The sequence below is a fragment of the Kryptolebias marmoratus genome, linkage group LG4, assembly GCF_001649575.2.
Source record: "Kryptolebias marmoratus isolate JLee-2015 linkage group LG4, ASM164957v2, whole genome shotgun sequence".
NCBI classification, from domain to species: Eukaryota; Metazoa; Chordata; class Actinopteri; order Cyprinodontiformes; family Rivulidae; genus Kryptolebias; species Kryptolebias marmoratus.
Window position 1 is genome coordinate 24,439,973 of NC_051433.1, and position 22,201 is coordinate 24,462,173.

Here is a 22,201-nt window from a genome sequence, read left to right on the forward strand (position 1 = left end):
CAAACAAGTTGTAAAAGAGCCGGGGAAAGTTGCGAAAAGGAAAACTATAGCTGGCCGAAGATAACAGTCTGTTGTCATTTGATACTGTTACGTCGTAACAGGTACATATATATTGCTGCACTAAAATGCAGCAGATCTCATTTGTGAAAGTTCAGTTAAATGTCACTTTGAAATAAAGCTTGAAAAAGGTAAGAAATGAGATTATTTTTTATATTTTTCAGAGAATAACTGACAACGTACGTAATTGGGGTATATCGTGATATATATCGTTATTGTGATATAAAATTATCCATATCGTGATATAGAATTTTTTCCATATCGCCCAGCACTACCTGGCACAAGTAATTTTAAGTAAACATCTGGGTGTCACATTATTACTGACATTTAGGGTGGATCACAACCTCAGACAGACTCTTAAACAACTTTCCGTTTTAAGGGTTAGGCCCTGAACACGTGCACACAGGATTTGTCATGCCAAGTCGCAGATGCAAAATCTGAGTAATACAGAGTCATGCAAAAGTTTAGGAACACACCACGATCAGTACGAGCAGTAATGAAGCATGTGGTGTAGAGCAACCAAAAATGAATGCTCCCTGTAGTCATGCTCCTGTTGGGTCTTTAAACTTTGCTCCTGCCTGAAGAAGACAACAGACTTCTTTGTTTTGGAGTGAAACTTAACCCACTTTTCAGACTTGCGCTGCTTTTCCAGTGATCCCACGCCAACTGAGTGTGCTCGTGTCACCCTGGTGGATTTTCATAAAATTTTAGCTCCAAATCTTTGTAATTTGGAGGTAGTGTCGATAACAAACAAAACACAAGACTGAACTGTCACATTAATGGACAGGGCATTCTTCCAGGGGTTTGCGTCAACTACTGCGTGATTGGCCAGAAATGTGAAGTGGGGGTGGTTAATGCTGTTCCATGAGCTGCTCCGGAAGCAGTGTGACCACAATTACACTGGGAGTATTAGCTGCTGGGAGCTAACAATAGATTCTGGGATCCAATATTTGCAGTGTGACCACTAATCTCTTCTGGGCAGAGGCCATGTGGTGTGTGGGGGCTGCTGAATGGACGGCAGGACTTGATGGTCGTCAAAACGACGGCCAACATCCTGAAATAAGTTGTTCTTTTCCTCCTCCATCAACTGAAAGACTTCCATCTCTGTGATGGTCATAGTGCTGTAAGAACAGGACTCAAACTAATTTTCATGTCATGCAGTCGCTGTGTTTCTGTTGCCATCCCACAATGGCGCGCTTTGGGGGGAGTGGCTTCCTGGAGATCAGTGAAGGGCTTTCTCTTGGAGTATAAAATGTCCTCGTTGAAAAGAACATCTCTCTGCTACGTCAGACGGAGCAGATTTCTGAACTTCTTGCGGAGTAGAAATCCAGCTTAATCCTTGAATTGGTGAGTAACCTTTGGATTCAAACCAATTCAAGATGGCAGCCACAGACAGTCCACATGAGCAAACACAAAAATGACTATAACTGTAGGAGTAGCAGAGTCTTTCACAACACATACTCTGAGTGTGAAATCTTGTGATATCACGAGATTGCGCTCAATGTTATTTTCAAGGTTTGACCAAAACAGCAACAACTCATTTCTCAACAGAAGATGATCTTGATGAGGATTCTGGCATGAAAGGTGGTAAACAATATACATGACATCAAGGAATGCAAGGTGTTTAAGTAACGACCAGGCTGAAAGCTGACTCTCAGTGCCTTTGTATAGACCCCACACTCCAAGACAAAATAAACTTTTTCACACAGAAAGACATATTTGTCAGTCACTGTAGTCCACCACAGCCTGTAGGATACTGTATAAAGCTGTCAGCAGCTCCCTGAGTCCACATTCTGCTTTAAGAATTTAAGCGCAATGTTTTAATGGCAGCACCAAGTTAAGAGTACAGTTGTGAAATCACTGTTCTCCAGCTGAAAGATATTGATAGACCAAATTTTCTGAGAAAACATGAAAAAAGTTATTCATACTTCGATTAACTGTCTACAAGACTATTATAATGCTGCTTTAAATCAGTCTGCGTCTCTCACAAGAAGCTCCCGAGTGAACTGCTCGTCTTTTAACTCAAAAAAGCATTAATGCATAACTCTGGTCCTGGCATCCATTCATAGGCTCCCTGTTTGGTTTGGGATTTAAATACTTTATTCCTTAATCAACTTTTTAATGGATTTGTAGATCTTATCAACATTCACACAGCAGTAGGAGATCTGCATTTGACCACCCAATACCTTCAAGAAATTCTGGGATTAAAAACAAAAGTGAAATTGACCTTGAAGAGTCTCTCTCTCATAATATATATATATATATATATATATATATATAAATAAAACTCCCATCTTGCCCATTTCCACTTTCACTTCAAGTTCAGGTCCTCTACCAGAGGTCTGGGAGCTTCAAGGTTCTACACAGAGATCTCTGAGGCTGTTTCTGGGATCTGTTAGAGCCACTCTTCCAGTTTGGTGGTCAATTCTCGTTCTCTTCTTCGTGATGTTACAGTCGCTTGGCTTGGGACTGCTACATCTTTCAGCACTGCTTATCTATCACCACAATGTCCAGTTGGTTAGCCATCACCCGTTTGTCAGTCTGTATCTGAAAGTCCCACAGTTTCTTAGCCCTGCCATTCTCAACCGCCTTGGGTGGAGTCTCCCACTTTGACTGTGGGACTTCCAGTCCATACTCGGTACAGATGTTCCTGTACACTATTCCAGCCACTTGCTTATGGTGTTCCATGCATGCTTTATCTACCTGCATCCTACATCCTGGACTGTCTCAGGGGCATCTCTACACATCCTGCATCTTGGGTCCTGCCTGGTATGATAGACCACAGCCTCTATTGCTCTTGTGCTGCCCTTCAGTCCAGCCCTTTCTAGACACTGGAAAGATTTGTTGATATCAGCCACTTCCTCAATCTGCCGGTGGTACATGCCCTGCAGGGGCTTGTCCTTCCATGAGGATCCCTCTTTCTCCTCTTCCACATTGGGTTTCTACTACCTGAGACATTCACTTAGCAGATCATCATTGGGGCTTTCTTCATGATTTTACTTATATGTTACTTAGCTGCATTTTTTATTAAAAAGGCCCTTTTGTCAGTTTTTGTTGGTTTTAAATATGCTGTTTATTTAAATATGGCCTTGGAATGGATCCACACCATTGTTTTAAAACTGAAATAGTGGGTAGATATTTACATAAACTCGTACCAATATGGTGCTGTAGTTCACAATTACCAGTCTTTTGAGGTATTTGGGTTATTTTTCCTGCACAAGGCATGTAAATCTGAGCTCCTTCAAGTGAATCCGTAACTCTTCACCTTAACAGACCTTCTCACAAAACATTTCCATGCCGCTGTAAACGTTTTTCATTTTTCAGTGACCCAGAGATGTCTTTTGAGTTGAACTGACAAGACATGCTCGACAGAGAGAGTGTATGTGTGTGTGTTAACACTGCTCTGGCGCTCCCAAGGCGTTTGACCGCAGGCCTTTGCTAACAGACTGACCCCATGCCTGATCTCATTGCCCTGAATCGCCCCCAGTTCTTAAAGCTACAGATGCTTTCCCCTGCGGGCAAGCAGCTGACAAAGCTACTGACAACTCGTAGAGGACAGATGAAGGGAGAAAAAGAAGGGAAAAGCAAGGTAAAGAGATTATGTAAAACCACAGAGGGCTGCTACATCCTCTAGGAATAAAGATCTGGCCTTAAGAATGAGAGTGTTTGTAATTTTTTTTAGCACTTTCTTTTGTTTAATGCAGTGCTGCGCACATGCTTTGTTTCCATGTACTTCCTTTTAATAGTGAATAAAAACAGCCATTGTTTCTGAGGGCTGCTCATTTCACACCCATCATTCACATTTAGTTAAGTCTGTCTCTTCAGCTGTTCTGGTGCGAGGGGCAGCCTGTCCCTCTTTTTGAATTCTCCTCAACTTTAGATTAATGAGCTACTATTGTTCTCTCCCATCTTATAAATAATTCACACATCGTGATCTTTTAAGACTAGCTCATAAACACGTCACCTTTATGTCAACGTCTTTTCTTCTTTTTCAGAATATAGGTGGGCCCCATAAAAAGTGGATGGATGGATGGATGGATGGATGGGAAGGAACCAAAGCAGAGGAAACTTCAACCTCCTGTTTTAACGAAAGCATTGCAACATAACACCGGGCTTACAAGCTGTGTGCGCGCAGGCTGCCATCAAACTATGCTGGAGTGTCTCCAGGCTTTTTGATGGAGGGAAGCACAAAGCGAAAGAAAGTGAAATGACATGGGGCATTTTTGTTTGTTTTTTTTTTTTCCTTTGGTGTCCAGTGACTCTGCAGGTCTCTATGGAAAGTCAGCTCCTTCAAAAGCCACACACTGAAGAAAGAATGGAGGAGCAGCTGACCCAGTTTGAGACTTGTGATAAAGTTTGAAATATTTATGGTTAAACAGATACACAAATATGAAGTTTAAAGCATTTCCAATAAAGGAAGGGATTTTGGAGCAGTGACCACATTAGCGGGGTAAAAAACATTGTGAAAATGTGAAGAGCAATTTGCGTCGAGGTCACACTTTTGATTTCAGCGCGCACGGCTTCTGCTCTTTCCGAGAGTGAGAGGAAAGAGGAGCTCCTGCCCAGTGGCTTAAATCACGATGAAGTCTTTACAAGGCTGTAAATCTGAGACTGATATCTTGGCAGTGGGAGGAACTTTAGAAGTAGAAATGCTCGTGGGACAGCTCAGAGATTAAATAAATCAACCCACCCCCGCAGCGAGCAAACATCCATTAATCGCTGTGTCCATCATGCGCAGATGATCGCTTCTGCTTTGTCGGCGGTGGCCAATGACAGGATACAGAGATTATACTGGGGGTATACATTACGGCTCATCTCGCTGCATTGCTCCGAGAGATGACTCACTTTGAGGAGGAGAACTAATCTTCCTCAGGGGAATATCTCACACCGAGGAAAACAACGCTTACATGATCAGTCATCAAACCTGTCAGGCGGCACAAAGGCGCCGCTGCCACAAACTGCACGTATGACGCGTGGAGATCTGTCAGCCAAACGCACAACCAGAGAAAACGCCAAAAAGCCATGGGAACACAGTAAAATAAACCACAAGTGGAGAATGTTTTTACATTTCTACCGAGTGTGATCCAGAGTACACACACCAACAGAGAAATATAGACAGCCGCGCCTGGTTTCTCTCCCAAACGACTGAAGGTGATAGAAGCCGTTTAACCTGAGTGCTTTCCCCACAACATGACGGCCTGTAAGAGGCAATAATAAAAGCTGTCTTTATCAAAGAAAACTAACAATGCAATCCCTGGTCAGGTCTGCGAGAGAATGAACTTATCCATTTAACAAATGATGCAGAGCATAGCTGGAGTTAGCATGTCAAGCTGACATTAAGTTCCAGAGTACAGCGGGAGGAGCAGGTGGGGAAGCAGTGCTGTGGTGCCTCTCAGCAGAGGAGAGACTTATTGACTTTTTCAGTGAGTTGACAGAGCCTCAGCAGCTCCATATGCTCACAGAGAAAGAGTGTGGATTCTCTCGGTGGGGAAGAAAAGGAGAGTTTGGGCTCAAGAATCATTACGATTTCGAGCTTGTAAACTGGCGTTCAAGACGGTTTTTAGTTTGAACTTCTAAATCAAACCTTGTAATTACACATAAAACTGCGTTGAAGGGAAAATATTAATCACTGCCACGAATGGAACAAAAAAATAGTTTTGGTTCCGGCAGCTTCTTTTGGACAACTTCAAAGAGAAAGAGTAAAAGCAAACAAATGCTTCATGCACACCCAGGGAATAATTTGGTTAACTTTTGTTTCCTCAAAGCAGAGGATTTCAAACTGTGAAGTGCAGCCCCTTCAAGGTATGTGGTGTCATGACAGAAAGGATGTTTCCGTCTTGAAAACTTATATTTCAGCCATAAAAGTTGCAGGCAGAGCTAATGTTTAGACTTTGTTGATGTGTTACAAAAACAAGCATTTTCATGGCAAATACATGGCTCAAATAGCAATCTGATCAGTTTTGCGTTCACAGAGCCAAAAATAAAACATTGAAAGAAAAGAACCTTGTATCAACAGTGAAACATGGAGGAGGCTCGGTTATGATCTGGGACTGCTTCGCTACATCTGACACAGGTACAATGTAAGCTCAAGACTATCAAGGCCTTCAGGAGTGAAATGTGCAGCTTGGTCTCAGTCACAAGTCATGGGTCCTTCAACAGGATAATGGCCCAAAACACTCAAGATGGGTTGGGAACAACACAATGGTTTATTCTGAAGTGACCCTCTGAGCCCTGATCTAAATCCTTTTGAACATCTGTGGAAGAAGCTGAAACATCTGAAGAAGGAACCCTTCAAACCCGAGACGGGTGTTTTGTCCCACTCCTCATGAACAAACTGCTCCAACTGTACACAGGTGAGGAAGTCTCAGAGAGTGTTACAGAAATCACTTCTTTCAATGACTGCCTCAAAAGGTTGATCAACAAAATATTAAGTTATGGGTACCATCCTTTTCAAGGCTACATTCATTGGTTTGTTTTTTGAAATAATTCTGTTCAACCAAAATTCAGACATAATGACTGATTTTCATTAGTTGATTTTTTAGTACATTTTTCCTTAATATTACTTTTGTCAGTTTCAGGTTATTTCAATGACCTTTATGGGTTTTTTTCTGTCTTTATTGAAAGGGTACAAACAAGCGGTTTGTTCTGTTTTGCTACAAAGGTTTCACATGGACCATTGCTGGTAACAGACTGCAGTTGACCTGGTCTTTAGGGTAAATAACCTTAAATTTAAGAACCATCCAACGCAAAAGTGATGGTGGTTTAAAAGGTTTTTAAATTTTTTTCATAAACTGCTATGAAATGTTTGAGATTGTGGTTATTTTAAAGGTGACAGAAATCCACAGTGGAACTGGACACACCGACTAGTTATTGGCTCTTCTACCCTGGAAGAACTTCTGCCTGATATTCAAAATTGATATTGATAATGCTCTGAGTACTTTCTGCTGCAATTAAAATATTGATTACTGATTAAAACTTCAAAGAACATCACTTCAAAAAATCCAATCTATTCCTTCAATATCATAACATATAAACCCATTGTTGCAAAAGGTGCTAACTATCTGCCCTCTGATTGGACAGTCTGATTTGTCCCCATTCAGTTAGTCTGAGGAATAAAAACTGGGCCAGAACTCACACTCAACATCTGAGTGACACAGAGACCTGACGTTTTACAATTTCCTACTTTTCTGTTTTAAACAGACGTTCACAAAACACTTCCATATTCTTGGTGTCTTCTTTTTAATGCAAATCTTTTCTACAACTGCTCAAAATCCTTTCCACAGATGTAGACACTTGAATTTCTCAGGCAGATTTATTTCACAGGGTGAAAAAGCATGATTTACAACCAAAACCTCTGAAACCATTTATGAACGATAATTTACAAGCCTCAAAATCTTTATGACTCTAACCTGAGCCCATAAAAAGGATCCCATCACCTCTAAACCCTCCTGCTGGTGTCTTACATTCCCATTCCAGCATCTGAAACATTTTAGAGCAGAACTCAAGACTTCTGCTGGAAAAGTCTTGAGAAAGAGAAGTGCTGCGGGGGTTCGCGCTGAATCCCCGCAGACTTTTTATCGTGTCTGCATCTGGGCGCCGAGCCTACAACATCAGGCACACATTTTTCAACTGGGCTTTTTTCCAGATGAGCACACCACTCAGCTGAACCCTAGCCAAGAGTAAAACAGAGCTCATTACTGAAAAATGTGCTCGCAGGCTCACATTTAAAAATGTGTAAGTAATTTTTAAATATAAACTACGAGAAGGAGAGAGACACTGGACCTTTAGCATCTGAAAGCCAAGTGCAGATTTCACATGTTTGGCTTGCAGAGCCGGTGGAGGGTTTCACTCATGGAAGATCTGAGTCCCTGCACGGGAAGTCTTCCAAGTTTCAGAGTAAACCTGTACAGTTGGTTCTTTTGAGACTCCATGGTGCCTGTTTTGCCACAAAAGACAATGGAGACAATTGTGCTTGCATCTTCTGCTTTCTTGGTCCTGCTGACAAAACAGACTCGTCTAATCCTCTTTTTATAGCACTGAGGGTGGCTGAGCCCCCACTATGGGGGCTGAGTGGCACTTTTTCTCAAGATGATCATTTTTAAAAGTGTGTGTGTGTGTGTGTGGATTCGGGTGACTGAGTGGACTTACTTGATCTTCTGGATCCAGATGCAGTAGTCTGTGATGTACAGATCATTCAGTACGTAGGCCGGGTCGTTATCTCGGAAGACTTTGTGGATATCCAGCAGACATTTGAGGACACAGGCTTTCCCTGGGCGCAGGAACACAGCATGGCAGGCAAATGGAAAAACAGTGTTATTTGAGCTCAGTATATAAAAAAAAAGAAATGACAACACACACACACCGCAGCTTGTGGCAGACACAGCATCCATCTTAAGGCTTGAAGTCATTGTTCCATACATAAAAGCCAAGGTATGAGATGAGAGGCAAATCCCAGCACGCTGCAGAGTAATTTGATCCATATGTTACAAGAAGTGTTCTTGAGTAAGAAGTGGCTCATCTGAGACATAAGAGACAAAGGAGCTGAGTGGCAGAATGGCTTTTGACATCCAGGCTCTCGGTTGAAAGGTGGTTTTCTTTAGACTGCTTGTTCTTTGTAATTTTCTACCTGACACCAGTTTTAATCAATCCATCATTCTCTCTCAACCCATTTAGGTCGTTATCTTCTAGATTTTATTAAAAATAAATAAATATCAATCAAATCAAGCACAGTGAAAAAAAAAAATATGTGCATGACACAGTGGCCAACACAAGTCCCAATTGGAAAGCTCAAAGCTTTATTTATTTTACCCCTAATCTTTAAGTGTATCAAAGGTATTCCTAGTGGCTTTTTGTATTTGCTTCAGTCAAACTCTTTAATGGTATCTGAAGGAGACTTCTTATTAAAAAAACAAAACAAAAAAAAACTATTGTGTGCTTCAAAGTGTATAATTGGGTGTCCGATGTCACTACCAACTTAAAAAAAAAACAACCTGATTTTGTCATTTTCTTTGGGGTCTAATGTTCAAAAACACCTAACACAAAAAGTCTTTTAGATTTGTAGAGAGTCGGTGGATCACACATGACAGCTAAGAGCAAAATTATTCAACCTCTCAATCTTTATCGCCAGCCAACTTCAACCTGCCGTCAGAGACAATGAGATTGTTTCTAAAAAAGTTATCAGAGCCAACTGCCCGTGGCTGAAGTGGGATCAAGGGAAATGTATATTACAGTATTTTCTGAATCATCCTTTGTCAGTGTAGGTACTGAATGAGTTGTAAATTCATGGATGAAAAGAGACTTTTAGTCGTTTTCATTTGTGGTAAAAAAAAAAAAAAAAGACATGTCTTCATAAGGTTAGCTACAACTACCCCAATTGACCCTACAGTGGAAACTGCTATATTGTTGTACATTTACCACTGGGGAAATTGATAGCTAAATAAATAAATTTACAAAATAATGAAAATGCTGATCCTGTTAATAGTGATTCTGCTGAGGTATGCTTGGCTGTAAAATGTGGATGATAGTCCTTTAGAGCCACTATCCTGCATGTTTTAGTTGTTTCTCTGCTTTGATACACCTGATTTGAGTGACTGAGTGATTAACAGGCTTCTGCAGAACTTGAAGACCTGCTGAAGAGCAGAGAAACAACTAAAACATGCGGGGTAGTGATCCTCGAGTACTGGAGTTGGGAATCACTGGACTAAAACTTTGAAGCGATGTCTATGATATTGTTATAAATTGTGCAGGGTTTGTTTTTTGAGTTAAGTCGTGGTTGGAAGGCGAAAAAGTGACCAGGTATGGGTTTTCAAAGACCAGTAAACCAATCATCAAAAAAGGAGAGAGTGTAGAAGTTTTCTGCTCCGTTAACATCTTTGCATAGCCATCTTTCTAAACATGCAGGGAACTTACCAAAAGTAGTTTAAGTTTAAGAGTTTAAGACTTGTCAAGCAACTAAGCAGCACTGACCAAGCTTTGTGGTTTATTTACAGTCAACAAAACACTCTACAAGCTGTTTCACAATAACAATTTTTCCAATATCACCTATGTTCAGACAGAGAAAATGAAGTAAAACCTACTAAAATAGTTCGAATTGAAGATACTTTATTTCAAAGTGTGGAAAATTTAAAAAATGTTTTGGGAGGTCACAAAACTGACAAGTATACTTTGAAATGGTTTTTAGTTGGGAGGCTGCCACAAATATGTCACATGTACTGAACCACGCAGAATCAGCTTCAACTAGTCTGACAAATGGCTTTCCCCTCAAGTATACAACAACCCAAACTATTGCAAACTTTCTGCAGTCAAACATATAAACAGCACTGCAAGGCCAACAACTCACTGAGGGCAAGACAAACTGCTTTGCTCCACCTCAAAAGAGCTGGTCGGCATTGTCCAGAAACATTCCAGACCATTCCAAATAAACAGCACCCTCGCAGTGAGGAAAACCTTAAACAAACATTTGGTTCTCATTTAGGCATGGAATCATTTACAGAGAACTCTGCCTGAGAAGCCAGTACTTGGATTATATGAAGCAAAAAAACAGATGCTTCCAGGATTTTACTTTTTTTTTGTATGAGGAAGATGTATAGTTTCCTTCATTTGTGAAAAATTGGGGGAAAATTCATATTAATTCTTGCAGAACTCTAGTGAGTAACGTGGGTTAATTTGGTAAAGCATTAGGTTATGAAATTAGTGGGAAAAACTGTTACAAAGGTTTCAACAGTGATTCAAAAGCTTGTAGTGTATTTTATTACAACTGCATTTGTATTAAACAAATACATATTTGACATTATAACAAGCTGTCTTCTTCAAAAACAACTCAAACAATGCAAATAACTTAAAATGCCAAAAATGTGCCATAAAAAAACTAACAAAAAGGTTTTTTTTTAAATTCCATTGCACAAGATTTTTCTCTTTTAACACCACAGTAGAATTTTTTGAAAAAGGAGGTATGCCACTTTTAAAATAGTTCCCCTAAAGAACAGATCCTGGTAAAAAAAATAAATACTATAATCGGTGGAGCAGATATATGATAGTTCAATGGCTAAATAGAACCAGCCATGTTGCTGCCACTCCACTGATTCTCCTATGTGTACACATGTGCAGACATCCTCAAAGACTGTCTGCTGTATTGGTTCGTGGGTCAAAGAAATGAAGCAACGAAGCAGCTTAAAGGAATGCTTGTTTTTAAGGCTGAACAAGTCCTGATAACAATTAATTAGGTAGACATAAGGAAGTCCTGCCACTTGGATTTTTCTTGAGGTCTGCAATTTCACCAAAACTAGTCTTCATCTTTAGATTTCTCAGACCAGGTCTACCAAAAAAAGGTTATCAAAGCCTCAGAATCTTTTTCTTAGCTCTTTATATTGTTGTAGGGGTTTCTCTAAACCTTTACTGTATCTGCACAGAAAAGTTCTGTAGACAGTCATAGCTCATGGAAGTTGTTCAGATGAGCTTTTACAGATCAGAACTACAGAGCTTCCTCCTTAGGAACAAGGTGAGAAGCTAAGCTATTAAGGGGGGGTTCAAAGTAGAAATATTGCTTTTTATGCCAAATTAAGTTAAGATGGTTTGGACATTTGGCAAGGATGCCTTCCAGACGTCTTATAAGTGGAATGTTTCAGAAATGTCCCATTGTGTGAATCACACTACTGAAATATTGTATTTTAAGGTTGGCTTGGAAACACCCCTGAAGGAGAAGGAAGAGGTAGCTGAAAGAAGAGAGGTCTGAGGATCTCTGCTCAGACAGCTGCATCCAAGACCATGAATAAATGGTTGGATGGCTAGATGAGTGTGTGGTTATGGCCTGAATACATGGTTCACCAGAACACGAGATCCAGCCATTACAAAACACTTGTAGACATTGGTGAAATGTTGCCCATAAAAACAATACTTCTTTAAGAGTAGATCTGACAAAGACTGACAATTATAAGGCCCTGGATTTATGTGCTAATGAAAAGGTCTACAATGGACAGTCTATTAAGTTACTCTTTACCCCATCTGTAGTATGAATGCATCCAGAGAAAAATACACTGAAGTAAATTGTTTTTTGAAAACTTTTCCTGTCCTCTAGAAATCTTAGTATCCCTGAGAACCACCATGATCTGAAGTCCTGAAAATATTAGATTGAAAGCACATCAATACATTAAAAAAAAAAAATCTCACTTCACAGTAAATAAAGAGCTACTGAGTAAGAAGATCTTTACGCTGGAGATACAAGTATGTTTTGTGGGTAAATGTCTCCTCATATCCAACGTGCCCCGAGTTTTCCCCAAGGTCTCCTTCCAGTTGGGCCAGTACCCTTTATAGGGTGGTATCCAGGTGGCATCCATACCAAGTGCTACCTCATCTGGCTCTTCTTGATGTGGCGGAGCAGTGGCTCCACTCAGAGACTGTCCCTGATAACTGAACTTCTCACCCTATCTCTAAGGGAGAGCCAAGCTACCCTGCAGAAAAAGCTTTTGACCATCTGTATCAGAGATCTTATTCTTTTGATCACTACCAAGAGTTCATGAGCACAGGTGAGGGTAGGAATGTAGATTGACTGGTAAACAGAGAGTTTTGCATTGCAGCTCAGCTCCCTCTTCACCACAACCTGAAATGTTCCTCTTGAATTCAAAGTTCAACCATCGACCAGATTCTTTTTTGAGCTGAGCTTTTTACATACCTCGGCAACCTTAACCCTGGTTAAATATGTACCTACCCTAATGCCCCCAGACTCAGCTTCTTCCACGGAAGACATTCTTCCTCAGAGTATTCCTTCCACCACCTAACGACATACCTGGTTGAGGTCAACAGCACCCTACATTCACCATACACACTGTTGGTAAAGTGTTGCTTTCCCTACCTCAGCCACCTAATAGTTTGCTAGAATCTCCTTAGAGCCAATTTAGAGTCTCTGTCGAGGGCCTCACTAAACTTCTCCCACACCTGAGCCTTTGCCTCAATCTCAGCAACAGCCAGGGCTGCAGCTCACTTGGCCTGCCGATACCCCTTGGCTGCCTTTGGAGTCCTACCAGCTAACAGGGCTCGACAGGACTCCTTCAGCTTGACAACCTCCTCACCCAGGATATCCACCACTGGGTTCTCTGATGGCCACCATGAGACCTTCCAGCCACAGCTCAGGGCAGCCGCCTCAACAACGGAGGAGTAGAATATGGCCTACTCTGGTTTAATTACCCCTGCCTCTGCTGGGATGCAGTTGAAGCTCTGTCGAAGGTATGAGTTGAAAATCTTTCTGATGGGGTTCGTCTGCCAGGCGTTCCCATCAAACCCTCACTACAGGTTTGGGTCTACTGGGTCTGGTATCTTCCCACACCATCTGATCCAACTCACCAGCAGGTGGTGATCAGTTGACAGCTCTGCTCCTCTCTTCCATTTGTGTGTCCAAAACACACAAATGCAGGTCAGATGACTTGACTACAAAGTCTTTCAGTCTATCATCTATCTGTGGCCTAGGATGTCCTGGTGCCATGTGCACGTATGGACACCTTGTGTATGAACATGGTGTTTGTTATGGACTAGCACAGAAGTTTGTTAGCTACTCAGGTTCAGATCGAAGAGGTTGTACCTCCCAATCACGTCCCTTCAGCTTACACTGTCACTACCCATGTGGGCATTGAAGACTCCTAGAAGGATGACTGAGTCCCCAGCTGGAGCACATTCCAGCACCCCCATTAAGGACTTCAAGATGGCTGGGTTCTTCTGAACTGCCATTTGGTACATAGGCACAAACAACAGTTAGAGAGCCTGTCCACTCACCTAAAGGCACAGGGAAGCTACCCTTTCATCTACTGAGGAAAACCGGGGGGTATAAGTAGGTCCACACCAGCCCGGTGCCTCTCACCATGGGCAACTTCAGAGTGGAATAAGGCCCAGCCCTTCTCAAGGAGATTGGTTCCAGAGCCATGCTGTGTGTTGAGGAGAGCATCATGGTGAGGGGAACTGGAGGGTGGGTGAAGATGTATCAGTTTTGGCATCTCTCTCAGCTGCAGTGAACACGTACTGAAGTTTAAAATTGTTTTACATTCCATGACCTTCATGTGTGTGTGTGTGGGCTCTTGGATAATGCTAGGGGCAACACTGCTCTGAACCTATGCATGCTGGGATTGAACATTTCCTGACTTTTTAATAGTTGTCTATAACTAGGTCAAAGTGCCTATTTGACTTCTGTGATGAGATATCCCAACTTTCCCAGCCTTCTCAGTATTTTAAGAGAATTGTCTGAATGAATGAACAGCAGAGAGATATGGCAGCTGGATCTTGCCACATGGGACCTTTCTTGCCCTGCCAAGCCAGTGAAATGGTGACAGCTGCATGACCCCAAAGGTGTCCTCAACATTTCCTAACTCCAGTCCCCCTCAGGCTCTCTGCTCTTCTCTGCATGCCTGGTGACTCTTCAGTTACAAGCCGCTTCGAATGCAAGTGGAGGACCTCTTCGAGAAAACCCGCCACACTGCCAGAGGGCTGTTTAAATATTTACTGCCGGATAACATTTCCTCCACGGCCTTAACCTGTGTACTGCCACTAATGGGTTTGTTTTGCTAATACCTGTGAAGGTTTGTTTTTACAGCTACTTCAGTAAAGTGACTTCAAGAGCAAGCACCATTTTCTCTATTATGACAAATTAATTAGTGTGTAAAGTAACGCTGCGAGGAAAAACACCCTTAGACACATGCCAAGCCAAATTACTGAAGTGTTATACTTCATTAAAGAAAAACCCTATTACTCACTCCTGCATAATGCTTGTAATCATAGGGAGAAGGAATAATAAATACGATAAAACAACAAGCCTTGGCATCCGTGCTGATGCTTTTTTTAATCATCAGTTGGCGGTATTTTGACAGACTTTGGCTTGAGTATGATGTTCTCTGAGCTGTTAGAAAACTTGGACTGAACATGAAAAATCTTGTTGCAAGATAAGAGAAAAAAAAGGTGAGGAAAGAAGAACTGTTTTTTTCCTTTACTCTCATCATCAACTAATCTTCCTACTCAATGAGGCAAGTAAATGCTAATCTAAGCATTAAAAGGCTTTTAATTTGCAGCCGTTTACCAGTGGTAAAATCATCACAAAATGGATCATCTCAGCCCTCACACATCCTGAGTGTGTTTACACTGCTGACTCTCAGCTGTCTGCGGGAGCTTTTGATTTAAAGATTACTCCAGGCTTCGGGATATCAAAGTCAACACCCTGTTCTCCACTAATCCACGTTTCATTCCCTGAGGCGTGGAAGCACGGACACTCTCTCACTTACCTTCAAAAATGCTCACTGCAGTATGCCCACAAAGCACTTTCTTTGAGCTCTGTGTCCAGCCGTCAAGCTGTTTCTGCTAGAAAACACAAAGGCAACGTGCTGGCTGTCAGGCTGCCTTTTCAGCAGCATCCCCTCACAATCGAGCCACATCCCACTGTTTCCAGGCATGCAACAGATTCTGTCTGTCTGCACACGCTTAAACCCATTTACATGAGAAAACACTGATTAGAGGAAACCACAGGGTGGTCAGAAACAATGAACACTAATTAAAAAGAGATCATACGTTCACAGTTGGGAGACATAAAGGTTAATTTTGTTTTGAGTTCTGCAATAGAGATTATCATCAGTTTGCAAAAGTTAAACATGAATGGGGCATCTTTTCCAACATTGCTGCATGGTGTAAGTGGTGGTGTGGCACTTTCAAGTGACTCACCTGACTGCAAAATCTTTGTTGTGTCACGAAGAACTAAGGTGACCAAAGCAAAGTGTCTGTAGAGTGGGTAGCACATGACCCTCCTTCCAAAAGAAACCAGGACCTCTTGCAAGGAGTTATATGTCTGCAGGACACAAAACAGGATTTTAAGAAAAACATACTACCAAACCAGGAAAAAAAGGGACATAATGAACAGCGACATGCAACTCACAGAAAATGCTTGTTTCCACCAAACATTTTAACTTAGAAAGCTTTTTTAGGTTTCATTTTTGCCTCTGGTTAAATACTAGCTTTCATTGGCGTGCAGTAATGGTGCTCTAATTACTCATAACAACTCGTCATTTATACAGGCGCAGGAAAAAAAAAAAAGGGCTCGCAGCTCTTAAACACCTTCGCAGCTCTGGCCTGTTAATTGCTGCCTCCCTTTAATCACTGCCATCGCTCTCAGATGTTCTTGGCTTTAATGGACACACAGCCAGGAGAAAGAAACAGAGACATTTCTCTTGAGTTTCTTCCCCCTTTTTTCCTCTTGTTAAGGATGTGCCACAAGCTAACAAGTGTGTGTCATCGGGATCATATTCCCCCCCTTGGGCTTGTTTAGCAGAAATGTAAATAAGGTGTGCTGTTGCACGCTGGGAGAACTCACAGCAACACCAGCCCAGTCAACTGAGGACAAGTAAACATGAGGTGTACGGAGGGAGCAGTGGGGAAATGTATGTGTGTGTGCAAGAGGGAGGAGGGAGGGGGGGCGCCGAGAAAGGGGAATGTTCAGCATGTGTGAGGCAGCCAGTGAGAACATAAAAAAGTGATAGTTGAGGGGAGGATGGTGTGAGGAAGCAGTGCTGTGACATGCACACATACTGCCAGTGAAAGGCAGAGCAATCCATTGTAGAGATTATGGAGGGAGAAGGTAAAGCTAAGGGAGGAGAGGGGGGAGGGGGGAGAGAGATGGAGTGAGTTGATATGTTGATGGGAGCTGACAGCTCTGCTGACTGCCTGACGAGCATTAACGGGGCTGCCAGGCAGGTGAGGACTATTCTTTCCTTCGCTGTCACCAGAGGAGGAAAACTTGGAACTCTCAATCTGAGCTCGGGGTTTAGGCACACAAACTCCTCTAGGAGCCCTCAGTTAACTGATCAAACGTGATGATCGTATGAGCATGCTCATATTCTAATGTCCTCAGGGACTCATATACCACAGGATACGTGGATTGTTGACTGATACACCTCAGTGGTATTAATGAAGGGATGAGGTGCATCATCTGCCTTGGCAGAAGTATTGTAACATGCATGAAACTGTGTGTGGCATCAATAACTCCCAAGAGCAACAACGATAACAGAAACAATGCATTGCATATCCATACTGAGCACCAGTGTGTGTCTGCATAAACAGAAGTGGTGCAAACTTCATTAACCTCCTGTTGTGTGCCAGTTGGGATTTAAGCTTGATTTATAGCTGTCTGCTCAGAGGAAAATGCAGCAGATGTGCACTTTCTGAAAAACAGGAATTCAGACTGTAAAACCTGAGCTGCACAGATAAAGTTACACAAAGGAGATTCACCCCGAGATGCTGAGGGCTTTGGACATTGTGGGGCTGTCAAGGCTGACACACCTCTTCGATGTTACATACAGAACCAGTATAACACCTGTGGAGTGGCAGACCAGGGGGTTGGTTCCCATTTAAAAAAAAAAAAAAAAAAAGGGTACAGAAAGTGTTTTTCCAACTATCAAAGGATCACACTTCTCATCCTTTCAGGAAAGTTTACTCCAGGATGTTGGAAGGGAGGCTCTGACTGACTGTCAAACCTCAGATTCAGGAGGAGCAGTGTGGCTTTTGAACTGGTCGTGGAACAGTGGACCAGATCTTTACCCTTGTGGAGTTGCTACGGGGGTCATGGGAGTTTGACTGTCCAGTCCACGTGTGTTTTGTTGATCTGAAGAAGGGTTATGACCATGTTCTGCAAGGTATTCTGTGTGGGATGGTGCGGGAGTATGGGGGCCAAAGTATTTATGGTTGTGGATCCCCAACTTGCAACACCTGCAAAACTTAAAGAGTAAATTTGTAAAGGACTTCATGTGTGCCACCACATTCACACTGAGATTTATTTATCCACCTAAACATAAACAGTGTAAATAAATCAGAATGCTAGTATCTGTTCTTGCTTTTTGATCAGCTGTGTAGTAAGAGACTCACTTCCAGCCAGCACAGAGTCCCACTGAGTTTCCTGATAGTCCACGGTGACTCCACCTGCAAGATATGAGAAAACAATGTTTTCTCACAATAACAGCACACAGGAAGAACAAGGCATTTGGTAACTTGTTATGGAATTTCTCTACGTTAAAATGTTCCAAATGAAATATAAAAGTTCATCTGGAACAGACTTTGATTTTATTTTTTCCATTCTGTTGTATGAAACCTACTTTTCACACTTTTATACAGCTATCTAACACAAAGATGCCTTAACTGAGCTCTGGAATCTGCTGATAATCTTTAGGGCTTTGACCAAAATGGAAGAAGGAGGTGAGGGGGTAGAATGTGAAGACAGAGGGCTTTGTCATTCAGGGCTAAGTACAGCTCAAGAGGACTTGTCTCGTCACACATAAATCCACACACTCACATTGTGCTCCCCCTCTGTGGAGCGCACTTCATAGGAGTAAGCCAGCAGGACGTCCACCAGGCTGAGCCACGCTTGGCACCGAGAGGTCTTGTCCAGCAGGTAGGAGCGGTTTGGGAATTTTCTCAGCTGCTCCTTCTCTTCCTGGGTGAAGGTCACAGCTGGGAAGGAGAAGTGGTCCAATAAGTTCGGGTTTGGGAGCTGCGCACGTTACTTTACATGTCACTTATGAGCACTCGGGTGAAAGTTAAAACAGCCACCAACATTTTTTTTAACTTCAAATACAGACTGAAAGCAGCGTGGATAAAGCTGAATCAAAGCAGACTGAGTGGACAAAGTCTTTAGGACGATTTCTACACCAAGCTGGATAAATACGAGATGGATGCCATTTTGTAAGCTTAATTTTTTAGTTTTAATGAAGAGAAGGAAGCTTTTGATAAACAATAACAGAAGTTCAATTTACTCATGTCAAGTTAGAAAAAAAAAACACTTGCAAGTCTCCAGGATTTTCAGAGTTTGTGTGAACCCCTTTTTGTTTTTTTGGAAGAAATTCAATGGCTTCAGAAAGTATTCAGACCCTCTTTTACTGTTTTGTCATTTTGTTATGTTGCAATTGTTTTAAAACATTTTTCTTTTCTTATTCATTCACGCTCAGTACCTCATAATGACAAAGTAAAAAATCATCATTTTAATTTAAACAAATTACATTTATTCACAATAAAAATCTGAAAACAACGTTTGCAGAAGGGTTCAAATCTCCCGAAACAACACAAATTTAGCTCAGCTGTCCCCCAGTTCTCTCACTGATTTGTTTCTGCACCGTGGTTTGAGTCTACATGTGATAATCAAACTTCTTTATAGAAAGCGTCATAGATGGCAATGCACATCAGAGCAAAAACCAAACCACAGGGTCAAAGGAACTGCATGCGGAGTTTAAACAATTCAAGCACCGGCTACATAAAACTGCAAAAAGCAAAAGGACTGAATTTCATTCTGAAGCTACTGTACTTAGTAAGAAGTTCCACAAATCAGGGAGTGAAATCAGCGTGTAAATACTTCACATCCTTTATAGAGTACGAGAGTGCAAGCTGATGAAAGTTGTACTCCAGCTGAGACTCAGCATGTGCGAACAGCAACAGACCAAAGTGTTCGCACATTCTCGAGAAAAAAACCTCTGGTGTTCGTGTGCAAAAAACAGCTTTAGTTTGACCCCACAGTCAGACAGTGAAACGAGGAAAATAAGACGTTAGAGAAAGGACGATAAGAAGAAACTTCTTGCACTTATAATTCTTTAACTATTCGATTTTGTTGTTGTTTTTCTGACACCTTAAAGCTAGGGCGTTAGAAAAACAAAACAAAACAAAAAAAAAAACAAGAGGAGGTGCAAATCCGTTTCTCAGAGAAACCATTTACATGAGCATAAATTGCATTTCTTTTCTTGTCACACTCTTCTCCAGGTTAATAAAATTTCACAAATTCACACGAGCAAAGCTGGCCGTCAGCCAATAAAGTCTGTCCGCTGCAGCTGTTGACTGAAGTTCCTGTTGAAAAGCGATAAGCACAAACAAAATGAGCCACATTAAATATCTGCCACACCGACGCCATTCCCATGCATCTGATAGCTGTACAGCTCTGTCATGAGAAAATGTAGAGCTTCTGTACACGACAGCCGAAGACCTCCACTTCCCAGCTCTTTGAAAATTCATTAACTGTTTCCTTTTCAAAGAGACATCTGCCTAATGGGGATCTGTGGTAAACCTAATGGGGCGACACAAACAGTCTTCAATCCCATTTAGGCAATCTGCATAGTTTAATGCAGAGAGGCCTGCTGAACGGCTGCAGCAACGGGCTCAGACTCCATTTTTATTCTGTTCCCAGCGACTTATAAAACATCTGAAAGCAATTCCTCTTTCAGCATGAGAAGAAAGGGAAGTCTCTGCTTTGAACCCGCCCATGCATATGGTCTGTGCTGACAATGGCAAACACACGAACACACACATCCAGTAGGTCTCGGGCTGCACGGGGAACTTGGCTCTGCCGCAAAGGAGATTCCATGCTGCATTACGTCAGCTCTCTGCGGACGCTACCTGCGCCCCTGCAGAGAGAGAGAGCACAGCTACGAAGACACAGAAGCCTGCGTGCACTTTCGTCTTCGGGCGAACATCAAGAGACGGGCTCGAGATGTAAAACTAAAACTATAAAAAAATAAAAGCGACACAGTGACTTGTTCATTGCGCATTCAGCATCTTTCAAACGCACACATATCTTAGGAAGAACCAACACTTCCTGATTTAAATAGTAACACTTGCGTGTCAAAATATAAAGCAAGTCAACTGTATTTGGCAGTTTAAAGTCCAGTCTGCTTTAAGGAAAGGTTTCACTATCCCTCCACAAAACATTATCCACACAGCATCATTATAATGCTGAAATACTGCACGGCTGATATCACCCTCCGCTGTGGTCATTCATCTTCACAGCAGAGCCTGTCTCTTCTACCGAGCATTAGTGAGAAGCGTTCGAAAGCTCCGTGATTGGAAATTAATTTCTGACCTAATTCCTCCAGTTGGAACGGCAGCCTGGCTCGTCACTGTTCTCTACAGGTCCAGATGGCATGGCGGCACGGAGTAAATATGCTTCAATAATGCCGCTGAGGGTTGGAAAATGCTTCCGGAATATCGCTGAAGACAGGGGGGTGGGGGGTGGGTCAAGAGATGAGTTGATTTTGTGAGCCCGCGCTGTGATTGTGTCAAGCATCAAATCAAAGAGTCTTGTTATGAACAGTCCGGTCAAACAGAAAACTTGGGCAGTCTACGTCCACAGATGGCCATCCGAGTTGGTCAAAGATCAGATTTCTGTACTCATCTATAGCAAAGTGCAGCCGATACGGAGAAGCTGGGCTGTTGGGAGTTTTTTTTAAGGCTGGATTGGTGGGTAAATACAGGCCTCCAGAGGACAGCTGTGGTCTGTCAGAGAGCTGCCCTGACACAGGAGAGGACAAAGGGGCTGCTCTCAACTTCATTAACACTTTATCCACATCCATCTGTCAGGTGACATATATATTAGGCTGCGGAGACATTAAGGAGGATGGGAGAGCCTAAAAAACACGTGGAAGACTTGTAGCTCTCTGTTTGAAATATAGGGCAAACTGTTAAAATCACGAGCAGGCTCTCAAGATTTGACGGCAAGTCGCTTAAGCCTTCTGATCGACGCCATTCTTCACCCTCAGCTGAGGGTAATGCAATTCCGGCTGTCAATCAAGCCATTAAGCTTAATTTAGCTCATTTATCTTCATCTGGGTACCTGACTGAGCCACTCTGTCTTAAAATGCAGAGCGAAATTAGGCGAGGGAGCCACGGAGGGCTGCAGTGGATTGGAATGTTCGGCGGCGGCTAATGGCCTGACTGATGGCTGCTCGTCAGCGAGCGAGCAACGATCGGGGATCTTCACGTTGATAAAACACTCAACAAACAGCGCTTCCTCCCGCAACAAAGCAATCTGCTTAATCTAAATCCTCTCTTAGCCGCACTGCACGTAGGGCCTTCGCTGCGAGCCGCGCGCCAGCTTTCACAGAGAGCGCGGTTGTTAGGAGAGCTGAACGGCACAATTAAACAGCCTGACGGTGCAAAGGTTCACGAGTTATCACCTCGGAGGAAGTAGCTGCGCAAAAAAAAAAAAAAAGATGAAAGCCTCCAGCTATCATCTCTACATAAATGAGCTCCTGGTTTGAAATGAACGTGAACTGACTGGGAAAAGAGAAAATGACTTTAAAGAAAATGAAGATAGTGAAAAGACAAATCACATTTCAACTCGAAAGTATTGGCACTCCAAATGTGGCCGTGTGGA

The 22,201-nt window shown here is 42.3% G+C and overlaps 1 protein-coding gene across 1 annotated transcript in view; it reads right to left on the minus strand.

Moving 5' to 3' along the window:
- Positions 1 to 22,201, minus strand: part of shq1 (SHQ1, H/ACA ribonucleoprotein assembly factor) — a 44,127-nt gene that overhangs the window by 11,681 nt on the left and 10,245 nt on the right. The window contains exons 8-11 of the mRNA XM_017426970.3: positions 18,362 to 18,519; positions 17,938 to 17,991; positions 15,745 to 15,868; positions 8,206 to 8,326 (exon numbers count right to left, since the gene is read on the minus strand). Of these exons, the coding sequence (XP_017282459.1) occupies positions 8,206 to 8,326; positions 15,745 to 15,868; positions 17,938 to 17,991; positions 18,362 to 18,519 (457 nt within the window). The remainder of the gene's footprint in view (positions 1 to 8,205; positions 8,327 to 15,744; positions 15,869 to 17,937; positions 17,992 to 18,361; positions 18,520 to 22,201) is intronic.